Raw genomic sequence first — 15,061 nt, 5'->3', positions numbered from 1 at the left:
TAGCAAGCGGCAATGGTGAGAGACTTGTTTCTGGAAAGGTGGATTTTTAAAAGTAGAAGCTCGAATTGTTTGGGCACAGACCTGGATAGTATGACAGAACTCTGCAGGCTATCTCAGCAGTAGATTGCCACTCCGCCCCCTTTGGCAGTTCTATCTTGTCTTAAAATGTTATAGTTAGGGATGGAAATTTCAGGCTTTTTGGTGGTCTTCCTAAGCCAGGATTCAGACACAGCTAGGACATCCGGGTTGGCAGAGTGTGCTAAGGCAGTGAATAAAACAAACTTGGGGAGGAGGCTTCTAATGTTAGCACGCATGAAACCAAGGCTTTTACGGTTACAGAAATGAGAGCTCCTGGAGAATGGGAGTGAAGCTAGGCACTGCTGGGCCTGGATTAAGCTCTACATCACCAGAGGAGGAGTAGGATAAGGGTACGGCTAAAGGCTATAAGAACTGGTCATCTAGTATGTTTGGAACAGAGAGTAAAAGGAGCAGGTTTCTGGGCGCGATAGAATAGATTCAAGGCATAATGTACAGACAAAGGTATGGTAGGATGTGAATACAGTGGAGGTAAACCTAGGCATAGAGTGACGATGAGAGCGATATTGTCTCTAGAAACATTTTAACCAGGTGATGTCACTGCATGTGTGGGAGGTGTAACTGAAGGGTTAGCTAAGGCATATTGAGCAGGGCTGGAGGCTCTGCTCAAGTGAAATAAGACAATCACTAACCAGAACAGCAATGGACAAGGCATATTGACATTAGAGAGAGGCATGCGTAGCCCGGTGATCATAGGGGTCCAGTGAGTAGTTAAGCTGGCTGGAGACACGGCGATTCAGACAGCTAGCGGGCCGGGGATAGCAAGCTAGCAGAAGGGCCTTATAGGTACGTCGCAATGAAAGAAGTCTGTCTATCTAGTAGCTAGTTAGCGGGCTAGCTTCTGTTGGGGGATTCTGGTTCGAAAGTAAAGAAAAATACTTTCAAAAATAGCAGATCAATACCACATTGCGTGAGGCAAGTTGCAGGAGAGTATTTTGAAGTTGAGGTTTAGGAAAAATATAACAAATATGCAAAGAAAAAAATATATAAAAGATATGTACACGGGACAAGATGAGGACAAAGACGTCTGCCTGCTACGCAATCTTGGAACAAAACTGCAGTCTGTACCCCAGTTCTAGGAGATAGTCATGGTCACGTAACGTGGTCATGGAAAACTCCTGGCCATAGACATGACCTAATGTAATCTATAAAAAATATACATAAGGAATATAAGGCTGATATTAGTCAGGTGCCCAGTGATCCAGTAAAGTTCTGTTACTTACACAAACACTAAGGGGGAGCAGATGGGTGGGAACTCATTGACATCCAAAACGTTGACCGTGACACTGGCGGTAGTGGAGCATTCCACTACCACGCTGTAGGCTCTGACCAATAGAACACTTATGGGCCAGGGCCATAGGATGCCACCTTTCCAACAAGTCAGTTTGTAAACTTTCTGCCCAGCTAGAGCTGCCCCGGTCATCTGTAAGTGCTGTTTTTGTAAAGTAGAAGCATTTAGGAGCAACAATGGCTCAACCGCGAAGTGGTAGGCCACACTAGCTCACAGAATGGGACCAATGAGGGCTGTAGCGTGTAAAAATCATCTATCCTCAGTTGCAGCAATCACTACCGAGTTTGACTGCCTCTGGAAGCAACTTAAGCACAAGAACTGTTTGTTGGGATCTTCATGAAATTGGTTTCCATGGGCGAGCAGCCGCACAAAAGCCTAAGCTCACCATGCACAATGCCAAGCGTTGGCTGGAGTGGTGTAAAAGATGGAAACGCATATCAATGGTACAGCATACAATGACATTCTAGACAATTCTGTGTTTCCAACTTTGGAGGAGACCCTTTCCTGTTTCTGCATGACAATGCCCCCGTGCACAAAGCGAGGTCCATACAGAAATTGTCTGTCGATCAGTGTGGAAGAACTTGACTGGCCTGCACAGAGTCCTGATCTAAACTCCGTCAAACCTTTGTGATGAATTGGAACGCCGACTGCGATCCAGGCCTAATCACCCAACATCAGTGCCCAACCTCACTAATGCTCTAGTGGCTGAATGGAAGCAAGTCCCTGCAGCAATGTTTCAACATCTAGTGGAAAGCCTTCCCAGAAGAGTAGAGGCTGTTTTAGCAGCAAATGGGAGACCAAATCCATATTAATGCCCATGATTCCGGAATGAGATGTTCGACGAGTAGGTGTCCACATACTTTTAGGTGTGTGTGTGTGTGTGTGTGTGTGTGTGTGTGTGTGTGTGTGTGTGTGTGTGTGTGTGTGTGTGTGTGTGTGATCTCTCACACTATTAAATTTGGGCAAAAAAAGCATTTGGACATTTTGGAACTATAAAAACGGTTTTAAGTTAAGGCCAAAGGAGACCGTGTGTTGAGCCTGTGGATCCCGAAAGATTCCCTTTTGAAGATGGGTTTCAGTTGTGGGTCAGTATCCATAATGTCCCAGTGCTGCCTGATAATGTCCTTTTTAAATGCCTTTCCCACTGGTGAGTATTCTGCTTTTTCTTTTACTTTTGGTTGAAGGCTTTTTAATTAGGAGCCGTAGTGTAGTGCCCCCCCGTCGCTGTCCCTTTGGTCTGGAAGAAAAAGTCAGTTCCACCAAGTCCACAATACAATTGGCACGTTCATTGAGGAAGAACTTGAGGGCCTCTAGGGCCACCCTGGTGGGGGATGTTTAGTATATAGACTGGTAACATCAAAAGTACACAGAATAGAATGTTCTGGTATATGGCCCACATATTTCAGGAGATTAAATCAAATCAATAGTCTCTGGTATACATGGGGAGAGCGATCACCCGGGGTTTCACTAAATGGTCTACAAAGGTAGAGATATTCTCTTTCAGAGATCCATTACTACTCACAATGGCCCACATATTTCAGGAGATTAAATCAAATCAATAGTCTCTGGTATACGTGGGGAGAGCGATCACCCGGGGTTTCACTAAATGGTCTACAAAGGTAGAGATATTCTCTTTCAGAGATCCATTACTACTCACAATGGGCATGCCTGGTATAGGTGGCGTCATGCTCTTGTGAATTTGGGGAGAGAGTGTACATGACCAGGGGGTTGTCAACTTTCATATACTCATATTCTGTCTTTGTAATTTTCAGCATTGCGTTCTCAGAATGTCCTTGTCATAGTTTGCAGCTTTTTACATCACTATTGCACCTCTGTCGGCATGTTTTTATCATCATACAGGAGTCATTCTTGAGTTCCATAAGGGATTCTTTTCCTGCTTTGGACATATTGTGGAATAGCTTGTATTCTTGTTTCTTAGCCAGGAGATGTGTTATGTATCTTTCTCAACGAGGCAGCAATAGGTTTCAAGAGGGACTTATTTGGGGTGGTAATTTGCTAAATGCGTTTTCCCTTATGTCTTCAAAGCGAGAGTCAAGTTCATTGTCATTCAGGTTATCAATTGGAAGAGCATTAGCACGCTCCTGTCTGGTTACTAGTCTCATTCAATGGATTTACATTGGCAGGTGTATAGGGGGCAACCCCATTACCCCAAAACTCAGTCACTCAAACTGCGTCACTCAAAAGCTCAGTCACTCAAAAGTCTATAACTGTATCAGTCATTGGCCTGTGATGTTGGGACAAATGATAGTCCCTTAGCTGGGGCCGATGAACATGTATCAGACCTGTTGCACAATTTAATTACCGTGTCTTGCTCCGTGTGTGTGTGGGGGGGGGGACTTCGGGTGTTGTCGTCTTCCTGCATTATCCTCTCCAGCATTTCTTGCTTGGAAAGCAGGGTGGTGGTTGTGATGACGGCCTATTCGATGATGTCGTCCATCGGGATTCTCCAAAAAAGGAGATGCTCCGGCTCTTAATTGGTCACTGGAGTCAGATGTGAAGGGAGGTTGATCGCCACTAGGATTATGGCTGGGCTGGCGTTTACCCTTCCAGCTTGCTCCGCCATCCCTCCAGAAATGCACCTTCTGCTTCGTGTAGTTTATTTTTATTTTTATAGCTTGCTTGGCTTTGTCTCCAAGTTTGTCATTCATTTTTTTCCCACGTTGATCAATGTTCTCTTTTTTTTGTCCTTTATTGGTGATCTTGCTTTCTAGATCCAACATTTAGCTGTATCATTTGATCTCTAATCATGCTCAATTGTTCTGACTTCTTGTATGGTCAGAGCCATTAAATCAAAGGAGTATTTATTAAGCATCTCGCACCATCGGTCACAAAAGAAGGGGTTGTTCAAACCAAGAGAAGGTGCTTTCTGTATCCATAATCCTCGTGGAATTATTTTATGCCTTTAGATAATGCCTCAAGGTGACTGCATGATAATTACTGTTGTGCTTCCCAGCCAAGGGAGTGGGCTCACTCACAATTTTGCCTAAGAACACAGCCATAAATAAAGAATGGTACCAACACATCCTCATAGAGCAACTTCTCCCAACCGTCCAGGAACAGTTTGGTGACGAACAATGGCATTTCCAGCATGATGGAGCACCTTGCCGTAAGGCAAAAGTGATAACTAAGTGGCCCGGGGAACAAAACATTGATATTTTGCATCCATGGCCAGGAAACTCCCCAGACCTTAATCCCGTTAAGAACTTGTGGTCAATCCTCAAGAGGCGGGTGGACAAACAAAAACACGCAAATTCTGATAAACTCCAAGCATTGATTATACTAGAATGGGCTGCCATCAGTCAGGATGTGTCCCAGAAGTTAATTGACAGCATGCCAGGGCGGATTGCAGAGGTCTTGAAAAAGAAGGGTCAACACTGCAAATATTGACTCTTTGCATCAACTTCATGTAATTGTCAATAAAAGCCTTTGACACTTACAAAATGCTTGTAATTATACTTCAGTATTCCATAGTGACATCTGACAAAAAATATCTAAAGTCACTGAAGCAGCAAACTTTGTGGAAATTAATAATTGTGTCATTCTCAACTTTTGGCCATGACTGTACACACATCTATACTGTACACATTGGTGTCCTATAGTGTATTTAACCTTGTGTTCGTCCCCTCCCTCCGTCTTATCTCTCCCTGCAGCTGTCCACTGCAACCTGACCCAGAATGGGATGGACCACCAGATGTGCCCGGACGATGTGACCTCTCACCTGGAGGAGGAGCCTCTGGACCAGGGCGCCATGCTGGACGACGACAGCCCCACCTATCAGGATGTGAGCCCCGGGTACCAGCGCCGCTCACCGCCCCAGCGCTCCGTCTCCGAGTCAGAACTCTCACGTGTAAGAACAGGGACTTCAGTGACGTCTTCATCAACCCAGTCCTCGGGACCCACTAGTCGTTACATATATTTGACGTATCCTAAATCCAGCACACCTGGTTCATATAAAAAAAAAACGCTTGCTGATTAGTTGACTAGTTTTCAGGTGTGCATGGTGTTGGAGCACATTAAATGTATGGTACGGCTGGTGTGACCCGAGGACTGGGTTGAGAAAGGCTGCTCTAACAAATGTCAGGATGGGTACCAGGCTGGGGTGACCACTCACCATAATCATTGGTATGTAATAATTTTGTAGGTGCATTTTGGGATATTAGTAACGCGTCCCAATTTTCAAGGAATTTCAGATCTGTAATTCTAACAGACAATCTTGAATTCAGCAATTACTTACTACACTTTCTGGCACCTAACCATTGCTTGATCAATCAAGTAAATACACAACTTTTCAAATGAACTCCCTTGACAGCCCTTATTCAATGTTTCCTGAGAATGACTTGTTTAGATTAAAGGTTGTCATCAGTGGAATTTTATTTTATTTCCTCTCTAAAAATGGCATCCTGTCGAGACAACAGATCTGACATTTCCTCCTTTTTCTGCCTCTGTCTCTGAAGGGAGATGAGAAAGAAAAACGACAGAGATAATTATCTGTCAAGCTGACTGCCTGGAACTGCTTTCACCCAGACAATATGTCCTCCAAGAAGCCCTATGTAGCTACGCCTTTGAAATGTAGAGGAACAACTAGGCTTGGGCAGATTTTAATATGGTCATCCTTCTCTTATCCCGGGATTTAGTGAAAACAAACACAGGCAAATCCAGCTCATAAAGTTGTACAAGCATAGCTAGTAGCTACCGAATGTCATTTCCGATGAGTGTGGACATTTACGAGCAAAAGTGAACGAGAGAAATTGTGCAAATGAACAAAGTTGTGATGCATGCTTTTCTGATGTGCACACGGAGGAGAGAACTAGTAGGAAGCATAGGGAAAAAAATGTCAGCTGTGCAGAACTCCTCCAGAACTCTCTGACTTCTGGCAGAAAGCCATTATAAGATATCTGACGGCAAACATTTTAGTAGTGAATTGCATACATGTGTAACTTCATCACCTCACGTGCGCCGCACAACAGAGACTCACTATAGATATAGAAATCTATACACTCCCGTTGTGCGAGTTACTAACAAGCGCGTGACTGGCTCAACCGTTCTGGGGAACTATAAGCTTCATAATGTGACAGGTGACCTGACGAACGCACTCTGCTTTATCTCCTAATGTATTGCACAAGTTGGCTGCAGGTATTAACTTAAAGTAGTTACAAATATTCACATTTTATTGAAAATGTTCAAATATTGAAAAACCGTCCTGTGGCTTTTTCCAAATACCCTGATAAACGGTATAACGCACAAGCCTACGAACAACTAGGATGTTTTTTTATGGTCTCACTGCGTGGTACAGGCCTTCTGTGTTCCTACAGTATAAGAGTGTGATGAACCACCATGTAGGTTCATTTGAAAATAATGTAATAACGGCATGGATCCCTATTCAGAGATAGGTACTGCTCCATAGTACTAGAGACGTCACTACAGACCTGGGTCCAATCACAACTGGCCGTGACCAGGAGTCCCATAGGGCGGCACACAATTGGCCCAGCATCGTCTGGGTGAGGGGGGGGGAGGGGCTTTACTTGGCTCATCACGCTCTAGCAACTCCTTGTGGTGGGCCGTGGGCCTGCAGGCTGACGTCAGTCGTCACATGAACGGAGTTTCCACACATGCGGCTGGCTTCCGGGATAAGTATGACTCAACCTTCATCTCCTGAGCCTTTTTTTTTTTTTTTAAAGAAACAAAATCTGTGGACGTTATGTTACCGTACTTCATTTTTCTTTTTTTCATTAATTTTTTTTTCTCACCTTTATTTAACCAGGTAGGCTAGTTGAGAACAAGTTCTTATTTACAACTGTGACCTGGCCAAGATAAAGCATAGCAGTGTGAACAGACAACAACACAGAGTTACACATGGAGTAAACAATAAACAAGTCAATAACACAGTAGAAAAAAAAGAGTCTATATACATTGTGTGCAAAAGGCATGAGGAGGTTGGCGAATAATTACAATTTAGCAGATTAACACTGGAGTGATAAATGATCAGATGGTCATGTGCAGGTAGAGATACTGGTGTGCAAAAGAGCAGAAAAGTAAATAAATAAAAACAGTATGGGGATGAGGTAGGTAAATTGGGTGGGCTATTTACCAATGGACTATGTACAGCTGCAGCGATCGGTTAGCTGCTCAGATAGCAGATGTTTAAAGTTGGTGAGGGAGATAAAAGTTTCCAACTTCAGCGATTTTTTTTTTTTTTTTTTTTTTTTTTTTTTTTTTTTTTTTTTTTTTTGCAATTCGTTCCAGTCACAGGCAGCAGAGAACTGGAAGGAAAGGCGGCCAAATGAGGTGTTTGCTTTAGGGATGATCAGTGAGATACACCTGCTGGAGCGCGTGCTACGAGTGGGTGTTGCCATCGTGACCAGTGAACTGCGAAAAGGCAGAGCTTTACCTAGCATGGATTTGTAGATGACCTGGAACCAGTGGGTCTGGCGACGAATATGTAGCGAGGGCCAGCCGACTAGAGCATACAGGTCGCAGTGGTGGGTGGTATAAGGTGCTTTAGTAACAAAATTGATGGCACTGTGATAAACTGCATCCAGTTTGCTGAGTAGAGTATTGGAAGCTATTTTGTAGATGACATCGCCGAAGTCGAGGATCGGTAGGATAGTCAGTTTTACTAAGTTTGGCGGCGTGAGTGAAGGAGGCTTTGTTGCGAAATAGAAAGCCGACTCTAGATTTGATTTTAGATTGGATATGTTTGATATGAGTCTGGAAGGAGAGTTTACAGTCTAGCCAGACACCTAGGTACTTATAGATGTCCACATATTCTAGGTCGGAACCATCCAGGGTGGTGATGCTAGTCGGGCGTGCGGGAGCAGGCAGCGAACGGTTGAAAAGTATGCATTTGGTTTTACTAGCATTTAAGAGCAGTTGGAGGCCACGGAAGGAGTGTTGTATGGCATTGAAGCTCATTTGGAGGTTAGATAGCACAGTGTCCGAGGAAGGGGCAGAAGTATACAGAATGGTGTCGGATGCACAGATGAAGACGGATGCACAGTACTGTCTTTTATCGATGGCGGTTATGATATCGTTTAGTACCTTGAGCGTGGCTGAGGTGCACCCGTGACCGGCTCGGAAACCAGATTGCACAGCGGAGAAGGTACGGTGGGAATCGAGATGGTCAGTGATCTGTTTGTTGACTTGGCTTTCGAAGACCTTAGATAGGCAGGGCAGGATGGATATAGGTCTGTAACAGTTTGGGTCCAGGGTGTCTCCCCCTTTGAAGAGGGGGATGACTGTGGCAGCTATCCAATCCTTGGGGATCTCAGACGATACAAAAGAGAGGTTGAACAGGCTGGTAATAGGGCTTGCGACAATGGCGGCAGATAGTTTCAGAAATAGAGTGTCCAGATTGTCAAGCCCAGCTGATTTGTATGGGTCCAGGTTTTGCAGCTCTTTCAGAACATCTGCTATCTGGATTTGGGTAAAGGAGAAGCTGGGGAGGCTTGGGCGAGTAGCTGAGGAAGGCATGGCCAGCCGTTGAGAAATGCTTGTTGAAGTTTTCGATTATCATGGATTTATCGGTGGGAATCAGTCAACTCTTCACATGTAGCATAAAGTACAACACGTCTTAATCACAAACTGTATTTTCAACCATGCGCATTGTACAGTATCTGCCATTTGAGTTCATGACTTTGATACCCTTTTCACACTACTGAGCCAAACCAACTCGAGCCAAGCTGTACTGCTCTGGCCAGGCTACACATAAGAAAAGAAAACGTCGGAGCCATCACAGTACGGCGCAGTTCTGCCTATAGAGGAACTCTGTGGCTAAGCAACGGCATCGACTGAAAGCATGACCTTTGTAGAGCATGGTGCCTTCAACTCCAGGATAATGGGTTCGATTCCTGGGACCACCCACCCCATAAAATATATGCACGCATGACTATGTCAAATTGGATAACAGCGTCTTCTAAACGGCATATATGATCATGGAAAATCAAGAGACCCTACAGATATCATGCCCAAAGCAATATCTTACTTTGTCTTACACACACATGAACTCCTATTGCCCTGCTGTGTTATGGACCCATATTGACTTCCGAGGTCAGGGAATTAAAAGCCAGCGTTGTGTATGCACGTTCTTTTGATGTGGCCCAATGAAGTCGGTCTTCACGCTGCTTGTAAATCCAATTTCTCAACCTGGAGGCGTCTTTTAAAGAAAGCGGTTATTAATTCACTCAGAATAGCGTGTCATTTCTCCCTCCCAGCTCGGCCTGCCGTCCACATAGCGACAGCCTAGCCTGCCTTATCCCCGCAACGTAATGGAATAATTAGTTAATTTTCTTTTCCGTTGAGCTTTGGGAGAGAGCGAAATAATAAAGGGAGAGAAACAGCAGGCCCAGGCAACCCCTGCCGCAATGCTGGACTAGTTAATTAAGTGAGCTACGAAGGAGATGGGGCGAGAACAACACTGGGGCTCGACGTCTCAAATGACCACTCAGTCAGTGTGACACTAATGGCTATTCCCTCTCAACAGTGAGGAAATGTATCGGAATGATGGAATGATGCAGTGTGGTATTGGAATGATGCAGTGTGCCCATGTATTCGCTAGATGGCGCTGTATGTTTGTGAATGCCAGAGCTGTGTAGTGTACTAACTAGGCTACACAGTGGTGGAGCTATGCTAACACTACAGTACGAGAGCTCCTTGAATGCCTTTAGATTATTGTAATAATGGTGTTACTTTGAATTAATGTAAGTAATTAATCAACTATCCATCGGTAAGGCTTTTAGTATCAATATTAAGTATCCTATTGCTGTGGGTTTCATTTTCATGGCTTTGGCAACTGACATCCTTAAAGTGTTTGTGTTTTGAAGTTGTCCTTGCTCTGTTGCTAAGGTAACATGTAAAATACATGAACTGCGTAGTGTGTTAAATTATGCCAAGGACAGATTGACTGTTTTTGTGTGTGTGTGTGTGTATTTACGAGCTTGTGCATGCAGACATATTCTCAATTTCTCACTTAGAAATAAAGCTGGCTTTTTCTCGCTCTGCACACCGGCGCTTGTCACTCAAATCTCTAATTGGCCCAGAGTCTCATGAAGTTCTGTGGATGATTTCCCTTTGTTTCTCCGTCTCTCTCACTCACTCACTCACTCACTCACTCACTCACTCACTCACTCACTCAGCCTCACCCAGAAACACTGCTCTGTGTTGCATTACAGTACTATGAAATACATGGATGGCTATTGATTCAGGAACTGTTGCAGTTCCCTCCAACCCCAGCGAGCTCACCCTGTGCAGTGAACATTATATACAGTCACTGCTGAGCAGTAGATTGAGCAAAGCCAAGCCCTCTCTCTTGGATGACATACAGTACCAGTCCAAAGTTTGGACACCTACTCATTCAAGGGTTTTTCTTTATTTTACTACATTGTAGAATAAAAGTGAATACATCAGAAGTATGAAATAACACATGGAATCATGGAGTAACCCAACAAGTTTGAAATCAAAATGTGTTTTAGATTCTTCAAAGTAGCCACCCTTTGCCTTGATGACAGCTTTGCACACTCTTGGCATCCTCTCAACCATCTTCACCTGGAATGTTTTTCCAACAGTCTTGAAGGAGTTCCCACATATGCTGAGCACTTGGTATATGCTGTTTCCCTTCACTCTGTAGTCCAACTCATCCCAAACCATCTCAATTGGGTTGAGGTTGGGTGATTGTGGAGGAGAGGTCATCTGATGCAGCGCTCCGTCTCTCTCCTTGGTCAAATAGCCCTAACACTGCTTAGATGTGTATTTTGAGTCATTGTCCTGTTGAAAAACAAAAGCTAGTCCCACTAAGCGCAAACCAGATGGGATGGCGTATCGCTGCAGAATGCTGTGGTCACCTACTCTGTGTCTCACAAAGGCACAGCGGTTGGAACCAGAAATCTCACATTTGGACGAATTTCCATCGTTCTAATGTCCATTTCTCGTGTTTCTTGGCCCAAGCAAGTCTCTTCATCTTGTTGGTGTCCTTTTTAGTAGGGGTTTCTTTGCAGCAATTCAACCATGGAGGCCTGATTAACGCAGTCTCCTCTGAACAGTTGATGTTGAGATGTGTCTGTTACTTGAACTCTGTAGCATTTATTTAAACTGCAATTTCTGAGGCTGGTAACTCTAATGAACTTATCCTCTGCAGCAGAGGTAACTCTGGGTCTTCCTTTCCTGTGGCAGTCCTCATGAGAGCCAGTTTCATCATAGCGCTTGATGGTTTTTGCGACAGCACTTGAAGAAATTTTGGAAGTTCTTGAAATGTTACGTATTGACTGACCTTTATGTCTTAAAGTAATGTCGGACTGTCATTTCTCTTTACTTATTTGAGCTGTTCTTGCCATTATATGGACTTGGTCTTTTACCAAATAGGGCTATCACCTGTATACCACCTCTACCTTGTCACAACACAACTTATTGGCTCAAATGCATTAAGAAGGAAAGAAATTCCACAAATGAACTTTTAACAAGGCAGTCATGTTAATTGAAATGCATTCCAGGTGACTACCTCTTGAAGCTGGTTGAGAGAATGCCAAGAGTGTGCTAAACTGTCATTTAAAAAAAAATGTTTAGGTTAATACATGATTCCAGATCTGTTATTTCATAGTTTTGATGTTTTCACTATTATTCTACAATGTAGAAAATAGTCCAAATAAAGAAAAACCCTGGAATCAGAAGGTGTCCAATGTTTTGACTGGTACTGTAGGTCCCATTTATGCTTTGCGAAAACCAAACACTGCGTTCCACAGTAAGAACCTTATACCAATGGTCAAGCATGGTGTGGTAGTGTGATGGTTTGGGGATGCTTTGCTGCCTCAGGACCTGGATGACTTGCCTTAGAGATTACTTCCTTCTATTATCTGAGAATGTCAGGCCAATCGTCTGTGAGCTGAAGCCCAGCTGGGGTCATGCAGCAAAACAATGATCCAAAACAGACAATCAAGTCTACATTTGATGTTTTGCAATGGCCTAGTCAAAGTCCAGACCGGATCCCAATAGAGATGTTGTGGCAGGACATGAAACGAGCAGTTCATGCCTGATAAAACCCACAAATGTCGCTGCGTTTAAAGCAGTTCTGCACGGAAAGAGTGGGTCAAAATTCCTCCACAGCGACTTGAGAGACTGATCAACAACTACAGGAAGCGTTTGGTTGGAGTCAGTTGCCTTAAAGTATTTGCCCCCATTCTAAATTCTCTACTTTTGCATATATATATATAATTTTTTTTATACTGAATGTCAGATCTTCAATGCAAACCTAAAATTGAGATAAAAGGGAATCTGAGTGAACAAATAAGAATTACATACTCATTTAATTTCATAAACAAAAGTTACGCAACACCAACAGTAATGCCCCCGTGTGAAAGTCATTTCCACTTTACACTCTAACTGGTTGTGCCACCTTTAGTTGCAGTGACTCCAACCAAACGCTTCCTGAAGGTGGTACAACCAGTTATTGAGTGTAAAGTGGAAATGACTTTCACACTGGGGCATTACTGTTGGTGTTGCATAACTTTTGTTTATGAAATAAATGAAATGAAATTCGTATGTGATATTTGTTCACTCCGGTTCCCTTCTATCTAATTTTAGGTTTGCGTTGAAGATCTGACATTCAGTATAAAAATATATATATGCGAAAGTAGAGAATTTAGAATGAGGGCAAATACTTTTTCACTGCACTGCTTCCTGTAGTTGTTGATCAGTCGCACACAAACACACACCTTCTCTTCTTTCTCTCCCCTTTCCTCCCTACTAGCTCATCGTAGTGTTTCTGGCTAAGCCATCCAGAGCTACACTAGCTCATTCGCCGTACTGTACTGTACCATATGCCCCAGGCTGCTAGTCAGGGTTAATTGGTGGCGAGCTGAGCTGTATTTAATGGTTAACGTGGGTTGTTGTTGCAACGCCGTCTTCTCCTCAGCGGAGGTCTCCTGTCTCTTCCGTCTCTGCAGATTTGGTGTCTCTGTGGCTATACTTGGCACTGGGAGAAGGACAGTCTCTCTCTGACTGACTGACTGACTGACTGACAGTCAGTCAGTCAGTCAATTAGTTAGGTAGGTAGGTAGAGACATAAAGGGGAATGTGGTGGGTAATGTTATGCTGGCCTAGCCGAGGTGGAGGCATGTTCTATTCCTATGCTGCACCACACAGCGAGCCGCTGCTGACTGGAGTGGGAGGGAAATGGGAGGAAGGGGGTGGATGTGAAATTTTAACCACCTCTCTCGGTGGGTAATTTGAGTCGCCCCTCAATCAAAACGAAGCGATGCCTGCACTTTCGCTACAGTGGCGGCTTGTTCAGCGGGACGCACACTGAATGCCTGAGGGATTAGGCAACATATGAACCATCAACCTGGCTGCATGTTGATGTCTGTCAAAGGATTTATAGTATGTCCCATTTTGGTCTAGTAAATAGTGCTGTACAATGATTCCATTAGTGCTTCTTCTGTAACATGCATATCTGCTTATTACCATATCTGTAGACATTGCTATATCATTGGTAAGGGAAGGGGGATACCTAGTCAGTTGTACAACTGAATGCATTCAACTGAAATGTGTCTTCTGCATTTAACACAACCCCATCCGAATACTGGCATGTACTGTGTAATTTCTAACCCTCTGAAGACTGGCATGTACTGTGTAATTTCTAATCCTCTGAAGACTGGCATGTACTGTGTAATTTCTAACCCTCTGAAGACTGGCATGTACTGTGTAATTTCTAACCCTCTGAAGACTGGCATGTACTGTGTAATTTCTAATCCTCTGAAGACTGGCATGTACTGTGTAATTTCTAACCCTCTGAAGACTGGCATGTACTGTGTAATTTCTAACCCTCTGAAGACTGGCATGTACTGTGTAATTTCTAACCCTAAGGCCAGCATGGTGTATGAGCTAGCTACTCTTGTGTATTACTGACCTGCAGATCTAGTCTTAGGAACTGTGCCATCCGGATTATACAGATGGCCCTTTTATCTACATTGGTTGATATTGTATTGTTTGTGTGTGCACTGTATATGTACAGTCTGTGTTAGTACTGTATGTGCCATCTATTTTGCCCCTATAAGTCATCTGTTGTCTTTCCCCTCCACGCAGTCGGGGAACGTAAAGCTGTCCAAGCCGGTGGCCCTGTGGACCCAGCAGGACGTGTGCAAGTGGCTGAAGAAGCACTGCCCCAAGCAGCACCAGATCTACAGTGACTCCTTCAAGCAGCATGACATCACAGGTGCGCCCGCCACAGCCTGAGTCTGTCTGTCTCGTCGCGGTCACTGTTGCCACCGTCGCCATGTCAATCATCCCCCTAACGAGCCCCTCCAAGGTCACACCCGTCCACCCGCCAACGACCCGCCTGCCGCATAATGACGAAGGCTAATTGCCACGCACTCAACCTCTCGGAGCACAACTGATTACATTAAGAATGTTTATTTGCAGCTCGCCGTGACTGGCGAAATTGAGCACTTCACCCATAATGCACTTAGGCCGTGAGGAAACCGAGGTCGCTGGGGTTAAGGGCTCAACCGGCGCACACTGCAGCGGCGTTCCATTAAGGGGTAGAAAATGCTAGCTGAAAAATGCTACTTTCCATTAAGATTAGTAGGAGCTGGTGACGTGCAGTAAGAATCCCACTTAGCCCATGTCAATAACATGTACATAAACAAATAAAATAGCAAATGATGCACT

General features: G+C 44.2%; 1 protein-coding gene across 2 annotated transcripts in view; it reads left to right on the top strand.

The window, feature by feature from the left end:
• samd12 (sterile alpha motif domain containing 12) overlaps positions 1-15,061 on the top strand; it is a 125,038-nt gene that overhangs the window by 26,728 nt on the left and 83,249 nt on the right. For both annotated transcript variants that reach the window (XM_021571816.3, XM_021571815.3), the window contains exons 2-3: positions 5,059-5,255; positions 14,477-14,606. In XM_021571816.3, coding sequence (XP_021427491.2) covers positions 5,088-5,255; positions 14,477-14,606 — 298 coding nt within the window. In that variant the 5' untranslated portion in view covers positions 5,059-5,087. The remainder of the gene's footprint in view (positions 1-5,058; positions 5,256-14,476; positions 14,607-15,061) is intronic.

This window comes from Oncorhynchus mykiss, chromosome 18 (genome assembly GCF_057628025.1).
Source record: "Oncorhynchus mykiss isolate SJ-2025 chromosome 18, ASM5762802v1, whole genome shotgun sequence".
In the NCBI taxonomy this organism is placed as follows: domain Eukaryota; kingdom Metazoa; phylum Chordata; class Actinopteri; order Salmoniformes; family Salmonidae; genus Oncorhynchus; species Oncorhynchus mykiss.
Note: the sequence above shows the minus strand (reverse complement) of the source record. Positions and strands in the feature narration are given on the sequence as shown.